At 50.0% G+C, this 22,258-nt stretch overlaps 10 protein-coding genes across 10 annotated transcripts; 4 read left to right on the top strand and 6 right to left on the bottom strand.

Moving 5' to 3' along the window:
- Positions 1-298: 298 nt before the first annotated feature.
- On the bottom strand, positions 299-952 carry N7519_005911 (SRP9/SRP21 family protein; the record flags this gene model as incomplete). Its single annotated transcript, XM_057292687.1, has 2 exons — positions 299-745; positions 881-952. The coding sequence occupies 2 exons, from the start codon at positions 950-952 to the stop codon at positions 299-301; spliced, it is 519 nt and encodes a 172-aa protein (XP_057147498.1).
- Positions 953-2,362: 1,410 nt separating this feature from the next.
- On the top strand, positions 2,363-2,735 carry N7519_005910 (Dimeric alpha-beta barrel; the record flags this gene model as incomplete). Its single annotated transcript, XM_057292686.1, has 2 exons — positions 2,363-2,497; positions 2,559-2,735. The coding sequence occupies 2 exons, from the start codon at positions 2,363-2,365 to the stop codon at positions 2,733-2,735; spliced, it is 312 nt and encodes a 103-aa protein (XP_057147497.1).
- A 453-nt stretch (positions 2,736-3,188) lies between these two features.
- On the bottom strand, positions 3,189-6,538 carry N7519_005909 (WD40 repeat domain-containing protein; the record flags this gene model as incomplete). Its single annotated transcript, XM_057292685.1, has 5 exons — positions 3,189-4,970; positions 5,030-5,588; positions 5,789-5,946; positions 6,106-6,260; positions 6,451-6,538. 5 exons carry the CDS (start codon positions 6,536-6,538, stop codon positions 3,189-3,191), a joined length of 2,742 nt encoding a protein of 913 aa, XP_057147496.1.
- A 295-nt stretch (positions 6,539-6,833) lies between these two features.
- Positions 6,834-7,490, bottom strand: N7519_005908 (2-oxo-4-hydroxy-4-carboxy-5-ureidoimidazoline decarboxylase; the record flags this gene model as incomplete). Its single annotated transcript, XM_057292684.1, has 3 exons — positions 6,834-6,887; positions 6,936-7,035; positions 7,093-7,490. The coding sequence occupies 3 exons, from the start codon at positions 7,488-7,490 to the stop codon at positions 6,834-6,836; spliced, it is 552 nt and encodes a 183-aa protein (XP_057147495.1).
- A 666-nt stretch (positions 7,491-8,156) lies between these two features.
- N7519_005907 (uncharacterized protein) lies at positions 8,157-11,952 on the top strand (the record flags this gene model as incomplete). The annotated part of the gene is made up of 5 exons (XM_057292683.1): positions 8,157-8,230; positions 8,317-8,504; positions 8,557-8,920; positions 9,057-11,863; positions 11,918-11,952. The coding sequence occupies 5 exons, from the start codon at positions 8,157-8,159 to the stop codon at positions 11,950-11,952; spliced, it is 3,468 nt and encodes a 1,155-aa protein (XP_057147494.1).
- A 1,090-nt stretch (positions 11,953-13,042) lies between these two features.
- N7519_005906 (uncharacterized protein) lies at positions 13,043-15,132 on the bottom strand (the record flags this gene model as incomplete). Its single annotated transcript, XM_057292682.1, has 4 exons — positions 13,043-14,308; positions 14,368-14,526; positions 14,588-14,848; positions 14,926-15,132. The coding sequence occupies 4 exons, from the start codon at positions 15,130-15,132 to the stop codon at positions 13,043-13,045; spliced, it is 1,893 nt and encodes a 630-aa protein (XP_057147493.1).
- Positions 15,133-16,812: 1,680 nt separating this feature from the next.
- Positions 16,813-18,051, top strand: N7519_005905 (pseudouridine synthase PUS4; the record flags this gene model as incomplete). Its single annotated transcript, XM_057292681.1, has 2 exons — positions 16,813-16,846; positions 16,898-18,051. The coding sequence occupies 2 exons, from the start codon at positions 16,813-16,815 to the stop codon at positions 18,049-18,051; spliced, it is 1,188 nt and encodes a 395-aa protein (XP_057147492.1).
- Positions 18,052-18,381: 330 nt separating this feature from the next.
- On the bottom strand, positions 18,382-19,489 carry N7519_005904 (EBP2 family rRNA-processing protein; the record flags this gene model as incomplete). The annotated part of the gene is made up of 2 exons (XM_057292680.1): positions 18,382-18,671; positions 18,745-19,489. 2 exons carry the CDS (start codon positions 19,487-19,489, stop codon positions 18,382-18,384), a joined length of 1,035 nt encoding a protein of 344 aa, XP_057147491.1.
- A 288-nt stretch (positions 19,490-19,777) lies between these two features.
- N7519_005903 (heat shock factor-binding 1 family protein) lies at positions 19,778-20,193 on the top strand (the record flags this gene model as incomplete). The annotated part of the gene is made up of 3 exons (XM_057292679.1): positions 19,778-19,858; positions 19,919-20,018; positions 20,105-20,193. 3 exons carry the CDS (start codon positions 19,778-19,780, stop codon positions 20,191-20,193), a joined length of 270 nt encoding a protein of 89 aa, XP_057147490.1.
- Positions 20,194-20,624: 431 nt separating this feature from the next.
- N7519_005902 (protein disulfide isomerase family protein) lies at positions 20,625-21,916 on the bottom strand (the record flags this gene model as incomplete). Its single annotated transcript, XM_057292678.1, has 3 exons — positions 20,625-20,645; positions 20,702-21,300; positions 21,394-21,916. 3 exons carry the CDS (start codon positions 21,914-21,916, stop codon positions 20,625-20,627), a joined length of 1,143 nt encoding a protein of 380 aa, XP_057147489.1.
- Positions 21,917-22,258: the final 342 nt, after the last annotated feature.

The raw sequence follows: 22,258 nt of genomic DNA, 5'->3' as shown, positions 1-22,258 counted from the left end.
CTCTGTATCTAGATCTTCGAATCACTTCTCCAATGTGTCTGGATATGTTTGTAGGTGTAGATAACGCCAAAGACCCTTTTAAATACACGTCATCAATTGACCGGTCTCTGTTGAAACTCCACTTAATCCACAAGAACATCCGTCGATTGCATAGCCAGCCCGAACTCAGAAGCCGGTATCTCAGTCCCGATATCAAAAGACCTCACTCCCACATCTATGAATGCATCATAAAAAGTAACAAGCGAAAAGAAGCATAAGAAACAATTCAATGAATCCCATTCAAAAGAACCCAGTTAATTTACCGCTTCCCCTTCCCACCCTTCTTCTTCCCCTTCGCACTCTGACCCTGACCTTGAGCTTGACCCTGCGCCTTACCAGCAACCGGCGCGATCTCCTCAGCAGGAGCAGGAGCAGGAGCATCAGTCATCTCCACATCCGCGCCGGCAGCAGGCACCGCAGCCGATAACCCCAAACCCGCTACATCAGCGCCGGCAGCCAGCTTGCCCAGACTCGTAATCAGACGGCCGACTTCCTGCGCCTTGTTTGTACGGTAGTGCAGACAGATCCCGGTGGTTGGGTTGAATGTTTTCAGAGTGAGGGTTGCGGTTGCGGCGGATGGGGGTGCGGGTGTGGTGGAAGGAGCATCGGTGGGTTTGGCGGCGTCTTTTCGGACTTGCGATTTGTGGGCTCGCTTTAGGTTTCCTCGTCGGTTTGTGGGGAAGTTGTATTTTGTTACTATCCGGGTCTGGGGGGATTGGTTGTTAGTTTGGTGGGTTTGGGTTTGGGACTGGGGTTTGCGGTTTCATTGTTGCCCGCTGTGGGGGACGCGGTGTGGAAGATTGCATGACGTTGGGATGGGAGGTGCTGGTGGAGTGCTTACTGTGTCTGGGTACGCTTGTAATAACTGCGCTGACTGCTCCAGGTAGGCCTGGGAGGTGGGTAGGTAGGGCATTTTGGAGTGGTGGTGAGCGTCTGTAGAGCTCGCGGTTTTGGGTTGAGAGGTGTGGTGGGATGCGCAGGTTGGTGGGTGGCTCTTTTGGTGTCGCGGGGAATGCTCAGAATGGAACGTCGCAGATCAAAAGGAGGTACCTGCTGATATCTAAGGCTCGAGGGAGGAATTGGTTGGGAGAGTTGGTGGATGAAGAGAGTGTGGAGGTGTTATCAGTGTGCTGGCGGCTTTTTCCATGTCTTGGCATCAATATGGTTCAACTCCGCAATTTATACTTGCAAAATTCTAGATGGCCTTCCCTGAATGGGATACGTCCCAATCATGGTTATTTATTCTACTATGTCAAGGCTCATTACTTGGGGTCTACTTAAATGCATTTATTGGCGCTAAACAGGAGTGAGGGCCAAGGCTCTACCCTCAACCACCTCTACTTCAGTAGGCAACCGATCTGGACATATACAAACAAAATGATGATGAAAATTCCCTACAAGCCATACAGTGCATATGCGAGGGATATCTTAGGTACATACACAACGTATGCTCCAAAGATAGAAAAAGACGGAACCTCATCACAACATAAGGTTTACAAGGTCCGCGACCATTTCGAGTATCATGACTCACATAACTGGACCATTCCAGCTAATGGATGGAAAGTTAGTGACGTGTAGAAAGTTATATCATCTTCTTCTAAAGCTGTTTCATCAAAAAATCATCCTATTCCACCAACAATCGCCGTAATATCTTTCGCGTAATATCTCGAAAGATATCTCGAAAGACCACCAAAAAGACTACCAAAAAAGACACCCCAAGGACGTAGAATCGACTATTCTTGTCATATTTAGTTACTATCAATTACATTCTAGGGGATTTTCCAAAGTATTGACTGTGACATGAGCAAAGGACAGCCTGTGTAGCACTGCAGGGGACTTAGGACTACATCTGTACTAAGTTCACCTAGGACTTTCGAACTTCCTGCAGGAGTTGTGGACCATTGTGGCAATTCAACATGTATCATAGTACTTTTATTGATATTTGTACTTTCAATATGATAAACTCTACAGGTTTGCAGATCTTTGCTGAAGCTTGTAGAGTTGAAGGTTTGGGGGAACTTCAACCTTTTGAGGCATCCAGACACTGTGAAGGCGACAAAAGGCTATCAATAAACTACAGAGTCTCTAAAAAAAAGAAGTCATAGATGCATGAGTCACAAGAAGCATTCAAGAACACTCTAGGAGATACAACAAACTATTAGAAACAACAGGAATCTGAATCTTCTCGTATTTCACAAGGCGTAGTTAGGTATATAACCACCTAGACATCTCCATTCCTGGTAGCAGAAGCCTTCTACCAAACTTCCAACTAGCATAACACACTCCCAAACAACTCCCAAACACAACCACGCCCACAACCAACATGGTCTACCGCGTAATGGTCTTCTCACCACGCAAGACAACCATCACACACGAGGAATTCAAAACCCGCTACGAGCAGCACATGCGCATGATAGCAGATATCTGCGGCGACGCAGCACCCCCTCTCGCACACGCGGTCATATCTGCAGCACGACGTGAGATCCAATCCGATACTGCTGGCGGGAAGCATTGACGAGACGTACGATGCCGTTGTCACCATGTCCTTTGGGGACGAGGCTGCATGGGGCAGGTTCTGTTGTGCGTTGAATACGCCGGAGGCTAAGGCGATGATTGAGACTGATGAGGCGGGGTTTTGGGATCGGGAGAGGATGAAGGTTATGGTTGTTGAGGATGTCAGGAAGTTGGAAAAGTAGGGGTTGTGTCATCTTTGGGATAAGGGATACATGAATACCTAACTGTTCTCCGGCATCGCTATGTTTGTATTATTCTCTTTGGAGGCTTATTTCGCAGTCTGAGTGGGAATGCGAGGGAAGTATAGTCAGGAACAGGAAGCAAGGAACCATGCCATACTTGGATAACTCTACAATGTGTCTACCACATAGTCTTTTCAAGGATATTTCCATCTCTTGTCTCTCATTGCATCTGATATTGTACATGCCCTATTGTCGAGGCCTAACAAAATGTACACATTAAACAAAACATATCGACATCATAACAACGTAAAACAAACAAAAGCCAACACACCCTCCAATAGGTATCTGATGCCGGAACAAAAACGCCAAACCCTATCATACATCGCGGAAATCATAGATCGTAGAGACCGTAGATCATACATGCATCCACGTCCATAAATGAAAGAAGAAGACTCAAGAAACAGGCCGATGACACTCCGAACAAATAAGCTTCTGTTTCCCATCCCTCCCTTTAACACTGCGGAAACTCGTCCCACGGCAATTATCACACTTGAGCACATCTTCCTCTGCATCACCCGTCGAAGAGGTATAGTCACTGCTCAGAAAACTACCTCCTGAAACACTCATCTTGCGCTCGCGCGGGATCCTCCCCGGACTGAGCAAATCATTAGATTTCCGGGACTGCATGGCCAGCGCATCGTGCGTGATCTTATTCCAGTACGCGTAGCTGTGGTCGCCCTGTAGCCAGAGCGGGTTGTCTTGTGCTTTGCCGCTAGTTACGATGTCTGCAGATGAGATGGGTTTCGACGGTTGGGTTTTCGAGTTTGAGGCGGTTGCATGGCCGTTGTTTCCATTTGCCCGGCTCACGTCTTCGCTTGTGCGGTTGCTGTCCGGCCGGGGTCGACGTGGTGACGGGGGTGGGGATGTAGTGAAGACGGATAGTGATTCGTTGGGGCCGAGACTTGAAGGTCGGGAGGAGGCCAGTCTGGAAACTGCTGGGCGGTGTTGGGGGGAGGGGGTGCGGGTTCGGAAGCCCGCGCGGGAGCCTTCGGTGCTGGAGCGGCCGTGGCGTATGACCGAGTTGCGCCATGAGACGATGCGCTCGGAGGGGGTTTTGTGGGAAGATTCCTTTCCGATTGAGGAGGCGATGCTGCGGCGTGCGGAGCTGGAGCGTTTGAGGATCCGTCGTGAGATGGTGGAGTTGGCGTCCCAGTTCTCGTAGCGTCTTTTTTGATACGCGCAGTCTTGTCGGAGGACTTTGATCTTGCCGGAGTAGTCGGCGATCACGATTATCTCTCCATCTGGGTGCTTGGATCGTGCGAGGTACGAGGGTGATTCGTGGGCCATTCTGCTGACGATGGATAGGCGAGGTGCTGATGCAGAGCGCTTGTGGGGGTTTCCATTATCTCTGCCTGGGCTTGTTTTCTTTGATGGTTCTGTCAACTCCGGGCCCATCAGGGCTACCGGGGGTGGGTTGCAGATATCGTAGATTGGATCTTCTGATAGTGCCAGGAGCTGTTTCGTTGGAATCGGGGCCATGATTGCGGCCGTTACCATGGCAGACTGTGTCTCGAATACCTCCACAGCCTGTTTTTCAGAATCTCGTTGCACAGACCCAATTGGCCACACGTATGCCCTGCGATCCTCACTTCCACATATGATGTACTTGCCATCATTGGTGAACGTGGCTCTGATTTGGCTACAGGTGTTCTCGTTACCGCGGAATTTGGCCTCCAATGATCGATCGTTGAAGTTGTACAACCTGATGCGGGAGTCGTTGCTGGTAACCAGTAATTTGATATCACGCTCAGTATGGTCCTTAGCATCGTCCTTCGGAACTGTCATCGTATCGATTCCAGTGATTTTACTACCCTTAGCGTTGCGCCCACGGGCCGATCGTACATGGATCTGGGCTGACACTTTTAGTCCCTCGGTGTCATAGATGTTAAGCATGCCATTCAAGCATCCGGCAATGGAATATCGGCCATCTGGAGTGAATGCCACTGCGGTAATCATATCGGGCACAGCAGTCACAAAAGCCACACTCTTATCTGGGATACTCCACAGCCGCAGTTTCGTATCGAGAGATCCAGCAAGGAAGAATCGATCGTCACGCGGGTGAAATTGGATCGAAGTCACAAAATCACTGTGCTGGAAACAGCAGAGACATTCCGGTCGAGAGATATGCCATAGTCGCACTGTCTTGTCCATTGATGACGAGAGAAGGAAGTTGTTCTGGCTCGCAGGTCAGCATGGCCGTTTCCCATCGAGTTGAATGCTTTGAGCATGCATACTTTACTCCAGCTCAGGTCTAGTATACTTCCCGTGTGTCCTTCATACACCTGAACGGGCACCGGCTGGAATACAGGCGCCTTCAGGCCGGAAGTATCTTGTGCGTCTACTGGTGTTGCCTCTTCGTCCCCATTGGCATCCTCGCGCTCCTCCGGTGTAGCGATAACAGTCCATACTCGGACCTTCCGGTCCTGGCCAGCGGCCGCGAGATATTTACCATCCTTAGAGAACATCAGTGCCCAGACAGCCTTCCCAGTGTGATCGCCATTCTGCGGCGAGGCCGAGGACGTAGATACCCGTCTATCTGCGGGTTTGGGCGATGGGCCGCTGCCCTGCAGTTCCTGGGCCAGAAACATACGGTTGAACGTCTTATCCTTTTTGTAATGGGCTCGCACCTTCAAATATTTGGACGGAGCAGGATGTCGAGGTATGAATCCAATTGGATGCGAAGTGTCCACGGACATGCGGTGCGCCTCAGATTCCGAGGTCTCATCTTCTGCCTCCGATGGCTGATCTTTTTTCTTGGTTCCAATGATTCGGCTGAGGAAGGAAACGCCTTTTCTGTAGTCGAGAAGAACAAATCACAGGTCAGTCGCTGGTAATATAATGTATATGTTGCCGGGAGAATCCTGGGGATGGATCTTCTCAAGTGGACTATGCGGGGGAGGCGCAAAGAAAACCCCGGCACACAAGTGTCGGCGACACAAACCATCGGCGTGACTGGTGTTTCCAAGGCAGGCTGACACATTTTAAAAACTCACTTCTTCTCTTTGGGAGGTTTTGAAGGCAATGCATCTCCCCGTGTCGGGCTTGGCTCTGGCTGGCTGTAGTCGGAGCCGACGGCCTCTGCTTCGTATGATGCTCTTCCCAGCAATTTCAGGGGAATGGATTTTTGGGTATTGGTGCGTTGGATGATGTGCTACAGTGGTGACGGAGCACGGCCCTCCTGTCAGCGCTGCTCCTGCATCTCCGTATCTGCATCTCAAATGCGGGTTGCACAAAGCAAAACAAGCACATGATCGGACCGAGGGAAGGGCCAATTCGGTGTTGCAGGTTTGCGTGAGAGCTGAGAGCTTACCTGCGATAACGGATCTATAGCACTTGACTCGGTCTTCTCGTGAGGGGTATTCGAGGTTGAATCTCGTAAAGAGCTACCAATGACCGAGCGTCTGGAATTCCGAGCATCTTGCAGACTGTGAGTCGAACCCGAGGGGACATCCGATGTGGCCGAACCTGATAGTTCAGTCAGTATTTTTTGGGTGATCATGTTTTGTTCTTTTTGGCGCGTGATAGGGACAGCCCAGAACCAGTGGCCAGTGGCGCATTGGAGTTATGCAGGCCAGACCAGATTCAAATTTCAAACTCCGGTTTGGAAATTCATCAAGATTCGGGGTTCATAGTCCAAAATCAGAATGCGACTTACCGGGGAATGTCGAGGTGCGGAGGGGGGTCGAATCGGTTATCGCGGGGCTCGTCGCGACTCGTAGTTGTAGATTGTTTCCCTCCGCCATGTGTGTAGTCGCATGGGGGGTAAGAGGTAATACACAAGTAGAAATGTACAGTGTTCGCAAAGACTTGAAGAAATATAAAAAAAAAGAAAGAAAAGTAAAGTAAAGCGGCAAAGACCGGATAACCGCGTTGGATGACATCAAATTGGGGCGATGAAGGTGGAGACTTGGACCCTCCGTTGCTTGTCATTTGCTTAATGAGGAATTTTATATAGAAGTATATACTAGAAGTATATAAAATGGATAGAATATAGACAGAATATAAACAGAATATAGATATGCAATAGATAAAATTACATTAAATGCGCGATTGAAGCTTTCTCGCTCGGTCCTTTGCAATATCGCACATACCCTACAAAAGTCAGTACATAAAACTATACCCTCCATAAGAGAACATTACCTGAATGGTCTCTTCAATCTCTTTTTCCACATTGGCACGGTCAATGCGTTGGCGCATTTCAACCATAATCACGTCCCGACTGCGCCCATTGACAAATGTACTATATATCTCAAGTCAATATTACAACTTGTACACAACGCAAGAAACGTGGACCTACACAAACCGCAACCCCGGAAACTTCTCCTCGTATTCCGCATTCAGTGCTCGTAATTTCTCAGCCTGTTCCTCTGCACCTTCATTCAATTGGGCCTGTTCCTTTTTGCTCAGCTCGCTCAGATGCTCCGGGTTGGCTGGGGCTCTGCCAAGACGCGGATGCGATCCCAGAATACCAAAGAGCACGTCTCGGTCGGTAGGTGAGTTTGGGGCTGAAAGTGCAGACATGCGACCCCCTACAGCATCGATGAGATTGGTGTATGAAGAGAAGGTCTGGTTGGCCAGCACAGGGATCATCAGTTGGTGGAGCTCTGGGGAGGGTTCGAAGAGGGTATCGAGCACCCGAAGCTGGGCCTCTTGGGGTAGGGAAGGGATCGTCGATAGAGGGGGAAGGTCGGTCATGGTGTAGGTTATTGTATATGAGGATGAATATGAATATGAAGGGGATTCATTGCAATTAAGTATGGGAGTACCTAGGTAGCAAGTAGATATCTGAGTTCCCGCTTTCGGAGGACGCCGAGGCGGAGAACAGCGGGAATACCTACTAGTACTATGTACCTACCTAGGTAGGTAGTAGGTAGAATTATGTATAGCTTCAAGTTATGTCTCTATGTCTCTACGTAACTATTGACTATTTGACTATTATATATAACTATTTATATTCTAGTGTGTTTCATATGTTTAATTTAGCCTATTTACTTCATACTTGACATACAACATACAACATCCACTATCATTCCACAAAATGTACACTACATGTACTTATAGAATTCAATAACTTCTAGACTTATTATAATAACTTTATAAACATTTGAAAGCAATTAAAGCAAAAAGCAATTGAAGATATTTTTAAATTGGGATAATCCAAGGTGGAGAACATGTTCCCCTGAGAAGTTCGCCTAAACCCAACTTTGTCATGAAACAGCCAAATCTGCCACTTTGGCCTTGATTGGGTGATCTTTAAGATCCGATCAACCTTTATCCTTTACCCGCTTTCTGGGGGGCCACTTTTTCATTCTCTTTCATTTACTTTCGGCTTTGCGCCTCCTTTATTATGCGGCTCACGCCATGTCTTTGAATGGGCTCGATAGTGCCCCCGTCGTGGAAGCCTACCAGAGTGCCCTGGCCGACGCGGGTGGGTGGTGAGTAACCCCCCTTTCGAACGTTACAACTCGTCCTCTGTACAGATACATAAATTGACATGTCCACTGACACCCCTATGTTTCAGGTTTCTACTACACTATGTTGCCAGAGATGAAGTTGCCCTCCACGAACGAGGCAACGGCGGGGTGCCCGAAATCCGGAATGCCATTGACGGCTACGAGGAATGCTCGCCGCTCTATGGCTTCCTTCAATACCGGCGCAGAAAAGTGATCATCCGCTACATGCCGGAGGGGTTGTCTCGGCTCATACTAGGTATGCCCATCCACGCCTTTGCATGCATTGGTCTAGTCTAACCTGTCCCCAGCCCGAAGCAATGTCCAATTCCAGTCCGTGACCGATAAGTTCAGCCCAAACGACACCGTACTTCCTCTGTCGAAAGCCTCCGATCTCACCGAAAGCGCCTTGTCCTCCGCGTGTCTCCTTCATACCGCTTCGACTTCGATCACCTCTTCTTCAAGTTCTCTTCGACGCCGCCGGCTGATGGAAATCACGGAAGATGCCGAGGAAAATGGCACAAAGGATGAAGATCCGAAACCAGTCCCACCTCCCCAGTCGGAGGCCCGCCGTACTCCAAGGAGCGTCAAGTCGGAAGCTACCCTAGTGCCGTCGCCCATTGAACCCCCCGTGGAACCGGAACTACCTCCAACATCACCAGAAAGCGAAAAAGCGTCAGTCGACCTTATGCCACCCCCGTCCCGGGCGAGCTCCAGAGCCACAATCTCTCGGGGGGAGTCCCATCGAACCACAATCAGCAACGATGTCCCCCAAGTCCGTAAAATCAACTCGTTCTCGCTCCAGTTCTAGGTACCGGGCTATCTTGGATGAATTCCCCCGTCCTTCAGAAGAGGCCCGGTTGTCCACACAATCCTCCCGCCCCTCAATTCGAGATTTGGAACGGGCTGCGGGATACACCCCAAAGGTTAAGCTGGGACCTCGGCCGTCCGTAGATAGCAGTGGAAGACCCCGCACAGCAGGCAGTACTCGAAATGCAGACCAACGCCCTGTTGCGTCCCTGCCGACGAATATGCGATCTTCTTCCGTGCGGAAGCAAAACGGTGATGCGCCCCGCCCTCGATCTCAGGGGAGCACTTTCGCAACCAAACCCACTAGTCGTGTGCCGCCAGTCCCACCTTTGCTGGTCCCACCCCCTTCTATTCCTATTTCGAGACCTCAACTTTCCCCTGGGGCCAAATCTCTTGGAGCATTGTCGACCTCCTCGGGATTGACCCCTGAGAAAGAACGTTTGATGAAGGCTCTGCAGCAAAGAAGGAAGAATATGGCCAAGCGTGCGGAGGAAACGAAGATGAAGCAGGTCTCTGAGGAAAGGGAGCTCAAACCAGTTAAGGATATTGCCGAGGATCCGGATGACGATAAAGAGAATCTCATTCAGATCCACTATCCTGATTCTGAGATGCTGCTGTCGGAGCCTGAGACAATTCAACAAGACCAACCGGAGTTACCTTCGGCCAATTCAGTGCCTCCTGAGCCCGCCCCTGAGCTTGTTCCCGAGTCTAGACTTGAACCCGCCTTCGAACCCGTTCATGATCCCATTCCTGAACTTGCCCCCGAACCCGTTCCTGAGACCACTGTTGACTCCGCTCCTGAGCCTGCCGTCGAGGCAGTTGCTGAGCAAATTCCTGAACTTGCTTCTGAGCCTGCTGGTCCAACTTCCGAAGCTGTCCTCGAACCAGTAGCCGACCCGATTGTCGAGTCTGCTGTGACACTTGAGCCAGAGCAGCATTCTGAGCCCCTTGAGACTGAATCAGAGCCGATCTCTGATCCTTCTCCTGCCAAAGCTGAGGATATGCCATCCTTACCTGCGGGAATAAGTGCTACACCTTCAGAGACTGTCAAGGCAGGAACACTGCAGCCACCCCCTGAGGATGAGACACGCACTGAGCACGAGGACTCCGCAATCCCTGCTGTCGCCCCACCTACCTTTAATCCTGACGCTCCACTTCAAAATGAGCCTTCGGATGCCCCCCGACCTGATTCAGAGGGCGTCCCCGGAACACAATCAGAAATTTCCCCAGTTGCACATGTGCCAACTGACGAGCCTTCTGAGGTACCTATCTCAGCAGAGGTTCTTCAGGCGGTTCCCCTCCCCTCCGCCCCCTCTATTACCCCTCCAGAGAGCACCGGCACGGAAACCCCAACCGCCCCCGCTCTTGTTTCAGGCGAGCAGGACGAGGCGACTCCTGATCACCCAATTCCCAAGAAAGCCGAGCCTCTTACCCTGGATCAGCGGCGCAAGATCCGCCTGGAGCCTATTCAAGTGCCTACCGTGGAGTTCTCGGACGACGACAACCTCCTTTCCGACGATTCATTCATGGAGGAATTGACCTCAGCTACTGTCCAAGAGGCCAGACCGGTATCTGTGAAATCTCCCAACGGCGCCGATCACGCCTGGAGGAATTCACGTGCCGTCTCGAGCCCGTTCTCTATGGGATCGTCATCGGGTATGCAAAATCTCGCCGTTGGCCGGTCCATTTCTAGTTCTCACGCTGAAAATGGCCCGCCTACACCGGTACTCATGGCCAAGAAGATCAACGTCTCCTCTGGAATTTCCAGTCGTATCAAGGCTCTTGAAAAGTTTTCGAGCCGCGAAGGCACTCCCTCGGGTGCGAGTCCGGCTATCAGTGGGCCATCAGCCTCCTCGTCTTTCGAGAACCTTCGCAAACGCGCATCTACCTCGGTGCCCAGTGGGAACCATGAAAGCACACCATCCAGTACGATGCATTCTGCTCACGTCCCCGACGGCTTTTCCCGTGCGCCGAGCTTGAGTCGGCACAACCGTCAGGTGTCTGTGGATGCTACACGCCCTGCCAACTCTGTTTCCGTGACGGCCCGGATCGTGCGCGATGCAGATATCTCTCCCGGGTCTTCTGGAGTCGAGCCCTCGGAGTCCGATGTTGTCAAACTCCAGGCTAGCCCTTTGACTGTGGAGCATGAGACAGCTGAGGCACCACTCCCTCAGGTCTCGCCCATTGAGCCTGCCAGCCGTTCCCAGGACCGAAGCACGTCAATTTCATCTACAACGTCTAGTCGCCAAGCGACGTCTCGCCCTGACAGCCATCTCGGAAGCCGCCCCTCTCTCCCCTCGCGCTCTAGGACTGACGACAGCGTTCAATCCGCCTCTTCCACATCTGAAGATAAGAAAATATCTCGGACCTCGCGACTCATGCGCCGCGTGTCATCGATCACATCCAACTCACGCCGGAGCATTATTGGAGCCCTTAGCTCACCAGTCAAGGAAGAGGAGGATGTTCCCACCACAAATGGGTCTAGTAAGGCTCTGGGATCTGGTAGCTCGCGTACTTCTGAGCCCGTTGACATTGGCGAGGTGAACGTCCAGTTCCCAGAAACTCTACTATGGAAACGTCGGGTCATGCGCATCGATGAAGAGGGATACGTTGTTCTCACACCTAGCACCAATGATGCCACCACCCGGAACATGACTAAACGCTACCATCTCAGCGAGTTCCGCACTCCTTGTCTTCCTGATGAAGACATGCAGGAACTGCCCAACAGCATCTTGCTCGATTTCTTGGATGGAAATACGCTCCAATGTGCTTGTGAATCTAGACAGGGACAAGCTTCTGCTCTTCAGAGTAAGTATCCATTGCATTTTCCTCATTGGAGAATTAGCAGCTAATTATCTACAGCTCTCGTCGAGGCTCACAGTGCCTACCAGCAATAGTCCTCAAATTTGGTCAGAGACAGGACTCACGCCGATAGATAGTCCTGTCTTCCCTTTTCATTCTCTTCTGGCCTTCATCGCCCACCTTTTCTTTGCCTTTCCCAACTACAAGCATCTTGCTGAACCTCCTTCGACATCTATTTCTTATCTCTTCTACAATCCTCTCTGTATCCCTATATCTTTTCTCTCTCTTACCTCTCAATTTGGTGCGTATGTGTTGTGATATATGTGGCGTGTTCTTGGTATACCCCTCCGAGTCAAAAGAGCTTCTCTTTCCCTTTCTTTTCCTTTCCCCCTTTCCCAATACCAATCTACTGTTCTTCGCCATGTACAGACAGACAGTATTTCTTTGCCCCTCCTTTTGCTTGCTTTTCTTAATTGACCTTGTCCTTGCATACACACTCCATGTCCTCGGATCGAGTGTTGGTGTTCTACTCAATGCACTGTGTTCTCTTCTCTTGATTTCTAGAAGTTCTATATTGTAATCTTTCTTCTGGTTGCTGTCTTCGTGCGTACTAAAGTTGAACGGCGTACCTGAAAAGATTATTTGATTCTCTATTCTATTCTAGCCAAGAGGATGGAGGAAAACGGATAGAGAATATATCTCAATTGTGCTATTTCAAGCTCCATGGGCTTCTACCTACTTTGGGCGGGGGTATCAAGTGGAAGAAATAAAAAGCCCAATTTGAAAGAATCATCAGCAAAGCGTAGTGTCCATCAAACCTCTAGGGCTGCTGTGCATATCTAGCAAATTCGTTCCGTAGGAGATCTGTATCCTTCGAACACCCAGCAACTGTTTTTCCAGCGGCGTTGAGTAAAGCTTGAAAGGTGCGGGTATCTGTCGGTAGAGAGAATCGTTAGGCTGGGTGTTCTTGACATCTGCGAAAAGGTAACTTGGTAACATACCCGAGAGGAGAGCTCTCTAAGTGTGTGGCGCTGTGTTCCAATCCCTTCACCTGGCTCCATTGTGTTGTAATCATCAAAATCCAGGGATGTAAGGTTCTGATTGTTCAACCGTGTTTCCGATTTCAGTTTCGATTTCCGATGAATGTCGTGGCACATAACGATCGTTAATCTCAGGATGAACAGATCAGACGTAGCCATTCGCAAGGTCTTCAAGCTCCTGATCTTCATCATCCTCTTCGTCCTCGTCGTTCTGCTCTTCTAATCCCTCGGTCTCTGGAATGGATGTCTGTTCATCCGGGGGATGATCACCGTTCTGAGCCGTGCCATTTTCTTTACCTGAAGAATAGAACTCCGGGAATGCAGTGCGCATTTGCACCACATGTGCATCAATGACGTATTGCATGAGGTTGTTGACGGGGAAGGAAGAATGCATGCGTTTCTCTGATTCCATCAGCTCGACCTTCATCTGCGTCTCCCACTCGTGCTCTCCGGCATGGTCTCCAATAAGCTTCTTGCGCTCGATTCTATCGGTGGTCGAAATCACCTTCTCGCATCCGGGCATGCGGCATGTCCAGGTAGCGGATGTCTCGTCGGTGGGTTCTTCAATTTCCTGTGACGTATCTGGAGTTTGATCTCGCTCTGGAGTCGGAATTTGACGCGATGGCGACGAAGATAGGGGATGAGACGAGAGGGACTGGGGTTTGTCTTTTTTGATATTGTCCTTGAACAGGCTCTTCATAAGAGAGGAGCCGGGGCCGCTCGAAGAGGCGGACAAGAACGAGCGAGTCCGAGGCTTTGTAGCTGAGAATGGATCTCTGATTAATTCATGGCCGCGGGTTTTGCTGGGTGTTTCGATCTCCATATCGTCCATATCGTCGATTCCATCGGGGTCCTCTTGGTCTTCCTCGTTGTTGGATTCGACCGTCTGCTGGTTTGTAGAAGCATTGCGGTTTCGCTTGCCTGTGACTTTATTGGAGACTGTGTGGACTTTTGGACGTAGCACAGACTTCTGAGTCCGGCCGTACCGCTCATCGTCGCTGGAGTCTTCCTGCGAATCCAGGGGGGTTAGGAGTGCAGCTGGTAGAGGGGCTGACTGCGTGGATGCATGTGTGAGTTCCCTATGGATGACATAGCGAGGCCACCTAAAGTCCTCTTCATCCATCATTTCCAGCACAGCGTCTGCCCTGATGGCAATAATTTTCTGGGCATCTTCCTTGCTAAAAGAGAACCGTTCTGCCAAACGTTCTCCTAGGAGGTCAATATGCAAGCGACGCTTTGCCAAGTGACCTTCTTCTCTGAGGTCCTTGAGCAACTGATAGATGGCATCGGCTTGTGATTTTGAGATTGCTGCAGGCTGATGTCGAGGAGTCACCACTTCTGGTTCGTCTTGGGGTTCACTTTCGCTTTCCTCGGAGGGCGAAAGCTCCTCTATCAGCCTATTGTAGTCATCCTAGACTTGTTGTCAGTATGCACGTAGGTTATTGTAAACAAGGTTGCTTCTTTACTTACGTTAAATTGGCGACGCAGATGGACGAAGACATTTGTCTTCTTCCATTCCACATCTGCATCGCCTTGGATCATGCAGCGAAGCAAAAAGGTAGCGTGTGTCGCAAAGACCTCAGCTGACTGTTCTCGGGTCTCACATGAGCCATATGTGTGGTAGGTGTACTGAGGGTGGATGAATATTAGGCCTTTTGTATAGCGCATTATCCAAAATTGAAAGACTCACTTGTTCACAGAGACTCCTAAAAGAGGGATTGATCTGTCTCTTTCCCTGCTGATGCTTATCGACCAGGAAATACAGCAAGTCAATGGCCTGGACCATGCGATTGTATGTGGGTGTGAAACCCTTGGCGGGCGAAATGATGTCGTACCAGCCCGCCTTACCAGCAACCCAGAGCTCAATACTCTTATCTTCAGTCTGACCGTAGGCATAGTGTGTGACTTCGTCAATAATAATGCGCTTAGGGGGGGTTATCCGGGTTGAGCACTGGTGAGCGAATGACTGGTCAGCTAGCTGCTTGATAAACGCGCATTGATAACGAGCTTGTAACTGCAACGATACACACCTAAGTGTTCCTGGTCCTCACGAAGCGGCTCTAAGCAGCCGATCACCTGCACTGGGTTCTGTTCTGTGGCGTCCAGTAGATTGGCATAGAGCATCTTCCCGGGCTTTAGGACCTTCACATCGGTAAGACCGAACTCCCACCAATCGTTCTCATCAGTGATAGAGGGATCGGTGGGAGCTAGGACGGTTTCTTCGCGGGATGTCATGGTGGCATTGGCATGGTGGGTGTCGATGATAATGTATGTAGAAGTGTTGATAGGGAAGTGAGATAAGTAACTGAGGATATGAGAACGAGACGAAGGTGACTGGGAATCTGTTGTCAACAGTCGAGGTCATCGATCAGTAAATTACAGATACAACGAGTTACCGGCAATTCATTACGTCGGGTGTATCTGCCTGATTTATCGGGAATGTATATGTTTATACATCACGTGTAGACTGCATAATTACATAAGATGAAATTTAAGGTTACAGTGGTCCACGGGTCCACGGGTGAGATCTAAACTAAACTCCGATCTGGATATTCGGATTCTACCTAGGTACCTAAGTAAGAGGCTACCAGCATATGTACATTTGTAATGCACTTACATATCTATGTACTGATACGTACCAGAATGCTGCATGTTAATCTGGCAGGACACTGCTAGGCACGCCACTTCTAGAGGACAGATCTCGGTTGCAAGGTTGGAGCCGCTATATGAAGTTTGTTGAGGCATGACGGAGCCCATCCCACCTTTCAAGAGGTGGGTAAAGTATCTTCATAGGGTTCTGGGGTTGTGTGCAGGGTGGAGATCCCATATGGAAGAGCTATATGATGATTAAGGGCCGTCGAGACCCATGGATGTGTACTAAATCTCGGTGCGAGACGCGGGTAACCCTTTCTGAGAGTTACCTCAATTCATGTTTCTCGGGTATCACCTAAAAATTCGACCGAAATATTCCCTCTTAAGGGTTGGAGGGGTTGTCGACACTGGTGTAGAGTTTTAGGGCCCATCTATTTTTCTTTTCGAGGGCTTGGCTGTCTGATCTCTTAGCCCACAAAATTGACTAGTAGGGTATTATCTTCTGAAATGGATGGTAGTCAATCCTTAGATCTAGTCCGAGTTAGGAGGGGATTTCTTAACTATGTTCGAGAACGGTACCATGACGAATGATATAAGTTTAGGCGCTAATAATATTCTTGCCGGTGTCGCATTGAGAATGAAAAAGTCAATGGTCCATGTTTCAATCTCAGAATTTCTAGTAATGTCATATGCATCGGTTGAGGACCAAGCATCGGTGGTTGTTAACTGGCCCTGGCTACTGCACTCTAACAGCCGCGGAACGTGTTGGCTGGCCACAGCTACCGGGTGAAGCTTATGCATTTATTTATTGTACAAATCAGAATATTCCATCGCTGCAAGAAATCCATGGATGAACCTCGAGCTAATGTAATGTAGCATAGTATAGTATGGCAGGGTGTAGGGCTTTTTGAAACCATCATGACGGTGGACAGTGGGGTCTTGAAGTGCCCTAATAATAAGTAGGAGTTCAGTTATCATCTCGGCTTTCAAATTATTTTTGTTATATTTCTCTCTGCTATGAGAAGAACTAGAACCTACAAGGATATCAAAAAACATCAAAGATGCCTTAACAATGTCTTCAGATTGCACTTGAAAAGGAGAATAATATTACCGAGGCCTTTCATTTATATAGTACCGTAATATCTGTAGATATCTCTTGTTAATGGTTTATAAACCTGTATATCAATTGTATTAGAATGGTCCCAAAGAACTGCCGTAAAGGCGGGAGCCGAATCTCTACAAAATAACATTTTTTCCATCTAGGATTGCCTCCCATCTCTCCAGATGCCATTCCCTCCAGGTTTTCGCCTTTTTCGTAAAACAATGTCTGGCGAGAAGATCCTCGAAGGCGTATTCGGTGAGCTTAAGTTGTGCTAAAGCAAAGACTTCGATCTAACTTCTCCGATAGCCGTCCACAAGCCCCAGGGCGTTACCTCCGCCGACGTGATCCGCACTCTGCAGAAACACTTCAACCCATCCAAGACATTCAAACCATGGTTAGAAGAAGAACGCGCACGCCGCGACCGTGAGAGTAAATTCCAGCGCAAACGCCGTCGCCACCGACGCCTCGAAGTCAAGATCGGCCACGGCGGAACCTTGGACCCGCTCGCGACAGGCGTGCTCATCACCGGAATCGGCAAGGGCACAAAGTCCCTCCAGGACTTCCTGGCCTGCACCAAAAGCTACGAAACCATTGTGACCTTCGGCGCGGAGACGGACACCTACGACCGCCTAGGAAAAATCGTGCGCCGCGCGCCCTACGAACATGTGACGCGCGAAGCAGTCGAGAAGGCTCTCGAACAATTCCGCGGGAACATCATGCAGAAGCCGCCCATCTTCTCTGCTTTGCGCGTAAATGGAAAGAAGCTGTATGAGTATGCGCGCGAGGGCAAGGTGCCGCCAGTTGAGATCCAGCACCGGCCCGTTGAGGTATTGAACATGGAGGTTGTGGAGTGGTACGAGCCCGGCACGCACGAGTATAAATGGCCCGAGGAGGAGATGACTGGTGATGAAAAGGCTGTCGCTGAGCAGCTTCTTGATCAGGAAGCCTCTGTGCCTGCGCCATCCGCCGAGGGTGACGCTACGACCAAAGTGCCCGAAGCTTCTTCTACCAAGCGCAAGTCACCACCCCCGGCGGATGAGGTGAAGGATGATGGCGCGGAGGCTGCTAAGAAGCAAAAGGTGTCGGAGACCGAGGAGACCGAGGCCGCGCCTGCAGCACCTGAGCCTACTGCCCCCGAACCTGCAACCGCAGAGGTCCCTGCTGTACCTGCAGAGGATCCCAAGCCCCAGCCTCCGGCAGTTAAGATCAAGATGACTGTCACGTCGGGCTTCTATGTCCGCTCACTGGCGCATGATCTGGGCAAAGCTGTTGGTAGCTGTGCTCTGATGAGCGAGCTGGTGCGTAGTCGTCAAGGTGACTATGAACTCTCCCCTGACAGGGTTCTGGAATACGAGGACCTTGACGCCGGCGAAGAGGTCTGGGGACCGAAGGTGGAGAAGTTCTTGACAGAGTGGGAGGAGAAGAGAGCAGCCAAAGCTGAAGCTGAAGCAGCCCAATAGACTATAGTGCCTATAAAATGATATAGCATTTGTATATAGACTTGCTATCTGTAATATCAACTCTTATTGTATAATATCCCGCCTTTTATCCGTAAGATACTTCAGTGTGTAGCATATAATACCTACAACTCGCAACTTTTCGTTCTTTTAAGCTCACCTCTTGTCGCTTGTATAATCCGGCTATAACTACAAAGTCTCACATTGGCATGTCAAAGAGATAATAAATCAAAACTGCCATTTTTTGGTTATCCAGACCCAAGCGAGAAAAAATAATTACATGATGCACGATACAAATGCAATGTGACAACATAACCCATCACGTTAAAACGATTAGTTGCGTCCCTTGGCTTGGACTCTCTTGCTCTTGCCGGGTCGCTTTGCGCCAGCCTTCATCTTCTTAGCGGAGAAGTTGCTCAGGTCACCGCTGGACTTGGCATCACCGCTCTTAGCATGGCGCTTCTTGCCTCCGAATCCGAACTTGGCATCCTTCTTCTGGCGCTTCGAGTTACCGGGACCATCACCACGGCTACGCTTCTTCTCGGGCTGGCTAGCCTCGTCAATGGCAATGTCGAACATATCATTGGAGTCGTCGGTAGGGGCAGAGCCGTCAGCCTTGCGCTCTGTGTGGGAAAATCAGGTTAGCGACTGCAAGATTCACAAAGATATCAAGAGCAAAAGAAAGTGAAAACATACTCTTCTTCAAGGTGTTGATCTTCTCCAACATCTCACGCTTCTCCTTGTGTCTCTGCTGCAACTTGGAGTTCTGGACCTGCTTGCCGAACTTCTTCAGATCACGCTGGCGGCGCGCCTCAGCAGAAGCCTTCTTTGAGGCAGCCTCTTCGTAAAGCTTCTTCTTGATCAAGTTCATGTGCTCGTCGTTCTTCACCATCTCCGCGAAGTAATCGCCCGGCCGCGTGAAGGGAATGCCCTCCTTCTTCAGCAGACCACGGGCCTGTGTAGCAGCAGCCTGGCAGACCTTGTAGAAGGCCAATTCACGGTTCAGATCGTCATGGACGTCTTCGATCTCGATGGGCTCTTTCGAGACTAGGGAGTTGTGCTCTGAGAATGGAGTGTTGGGGCCGATGAAGGAAATGCGCTTGAGGGCGGAGAGGATAGCGGCAGAGTTGTTGATCGTCAAACGCTGGTGAGGAACCACATCCTCGCGCTCATCTTCTTCGAGATCGGAGAGTGGGATATCTTCTTCCTCTTCCTCTTCCTCTTCCTCCTCATCTTCCATCTCCTCGTCCTGGTCGACCTCTTCCTCTTCTTCCTTCTCCTCCTTCTCCTCCTCAATGATCTTGTCCTCGGGGGCGGCAACAGCAGCCTTCTTAGCCTTCTTCTTTTCGGCGGCCTTGATCAATTTCTTCTGCTTCTCGGCGTCGAAATCGCGGCCCTTGTGGGCATCGAGAGCCTGGAGTAACTTGCTGCGCTTTACCATTGTGGGTTTGTGTTAAAATACAAAGAGAAAATTGTATTTTGTGTGAAGTGAAAGGAATTGAAAAGAGGAAAGCAACTTGGTATCAAACCCGCATCAGAGAATCCACGGGATTTTTTTGAAATTGCGCCAGTCCTGATCGGGCTAGCGCCGCCGATAAGACTACGCTAGTCCACACATAGCAATATCCCGGAAATACATATGACCCGACCTCTTATCAGTCCACCGCCCTGTCAACCGTCTCCTGTCTGATACTCCAAACAGTCTGTACAGCGAGTGCATAGTCTCACAATGGTCGATGATTCCAAGTCTCCTTCTCCAGACAAGCTAGAGAGCTCACCACCTGAGGGCGAGTCTCTTCTATCACAACCGGTATATACCTTCTGCGAACTCCGAACCCCACTTATTGCTCTTACTAAATAAAGCCCTCAGAACTCTGATGCCCAAGGCCAGCTCGCTGCAGCTGTGGATGATCTGCTCAATGAACTCCAATCCAAATTTGATAAAGTCTCTACGGAGATGTTTGGGAAACGTGAGTCCATGCTACAATATCCTCTACCATCGATGCCGACACATCTTCATACTTGCGACTGCGAACTAACCTATGTGTATATGCAGTGGATGACATGACCAAGCGCCTTGATGAGCTAGAGGCATCTCTAGCTGCATCCTCGGGGGTGGTGCCCCAAGTCCGGCAACATAAATGAACACGCTTTGCCCATAATCTGAATTTGGGCATTGTTTTTCGCATGGCGTTTTTGGAAAGAGCGCAATAAGCTGCATTTTTTTGGGCTGTCCAGCTCTGCTGAACCCCTGTACCAATAGCCAAACACATACTTTATTTATGGCATACATGATGCTTTCTGGGGTGTGCATTGACCGGCCATGTAACTGGCCTGTGTCTGGTTCTGATACTTATGCTTTTACGATTTCATAGATACCCTACAATCAAACGAGGATGCTCGTACTGAAGAAGTGTGTTTCTTTATTCACTTGCATATGCAAGATCTAGTTCATCTATCACATAGACATTTTTGAAAGGGTAAGCCTCAAAGTTGGTACTCAATTCGTACAATATACAGCATCAAGCCAATATTTTCGTATACAATTCAATACATTTCCGTCGACCTCATGCTTTCTAGGAGTCACTGTCCTCAATCTAGAATCACAGTGACTAGAGCCTTAAGCCAAAATCCAAGAGGGAAAAATACAAACATCCAAAAATAATAATGACGAGAACTTAAAGCTCATCGTGCTTCTCCTCGCCAACAAAGCGACGGAGAATGTTGCTGCGAGAGAGAATGTCATCCAACTTCTCGGGGCCGAGTTACCCTTGGCCAGGACCTTCTGGAGGCGAGTGAGCTCCTTGGCAGCATAGCCCTCGTTCTTGCTCAGCTTATCCGCGGCCTTGACATAGTACTCAGCGTACTTGTCCTGCAGACCCTCGGCGGCCTTCTTAACCTCAGCGACCAGGTTGTCAAACTTCTGCGCCGCGACGTTCTTGGTAACGATTTCGTCCAGAACGGCGATGGTGCCTGCCAAGCTGTCAAGACCGCCACCGACGGCACGGTGGGTACCAGCCTTCTCGTTGACGAACTTAACAAAGGCCTCCTCGGAGCGTGCGCCGGAGTACGTCTCGGCCTCGGTGGAGCCCTTGGGGAAGAACTTGATGGTAGGGAATCCGGTGATACCCTGTTCCTTGGACAAGGCACGGGAATTCTCAGCTTCGGCGTCGACCTTGGCAATAACAACGTTGGGCTCGAGGGCGAAGTCCTTAGCGAGGGTTTCCCAGGTAGGAGCGAGGGTCTTGCAGTCTGGACAAAGGACGAATAATTAGTAAAAAAGAAACCATGCCACCTCGGCCAAACCAGTAGACCAGAGGCGGTTCAATTAGGGAATCAACTCACGTCCACACCACGGCGCGGTGAAAGCGACCAGCACATCCTTATCGCCACCAACAACGGTCTTGAAAGAAGCGTCGTTCAGCATCTCAACCTTGCTAGCCTCCTTCTGCGCGCTACGAGGCTTGATTCCGGTCTTCTCGGTGATGAAGGCGGACAGGCTCTCGAGATCACGACCGCCCTTGTACTCCTCAGGCTTATCGCTCTTTCCATCGAACCACTTGACAGTAGGGAAGCCCTGGATACCGAAGCGCTTGCCCAACGAGCGGTTCTCGTCGGCGTCAACCTTGGCGATGGTGACCTTGTCTTCGGCGAAGGCGAAAGTCTGCCCGAGCTCTTCGTAAATTGGGGCGAGGGTCTTGCAGTGGCCACACCAGGGGGCGAAGAATTCGACCAGCGCGGGCTTGCCGGTCAGGACGACATCGTCGAAGTTGGATGGGAGTAGGTCTTTCACTGCGGAGTTGCTTGCAGTGGCGACGCCGCTGAGGGCTGAGAGGGCTCCAAGGAGCAGGAAGCTTAAGCGTGCCATTGTGTATAGGGATATGGGTGTGAGTGTACTCTTGGGGAAAGTATGAGTTCACAATAAATCGGGGTGACGGAGTTAAAGCTCCGGAGGCGATGACAAACAAAGCCGAAGAGGCCACTTGGTGACTCCACCGCTCCGCAGATCATCCATCTACTTTCAAGGTTGACATCTACTCATCTTCTATGTTCTGTTTTTTATGTTGTAGCTATTCTGCTCTAGGGTAATATCGAACTTCTTGTTCATTTTCTTGATTTTTTTTTCCCTTGTGTCTGTTGCTACCTGGGTAGTTAGTAATACACTGGAGAATCTGGTATCGCATGTCCTTCGGCAACATCGGAGCTGTTG

This window comes from Penicillium mononematosum (assembly GCF_028829835.1).
Source record: "Penicillium mononematosum strain IBT 11891 chromosome Unknown utg000003l:1.0-8172316.0:1.0-8177699.0, whole genome shotgun sequence".
Classification (NCBI taxonomy): Eukaryota; Fungi; Ascomycota; class Eurotiomycetes; order Eurotiales; family Aspergillaceae; genus Penicillium; species Penicillium mononematosum.
This window is presented reverse-complemented; position numbering and strand designations above follow the sequence as displayed.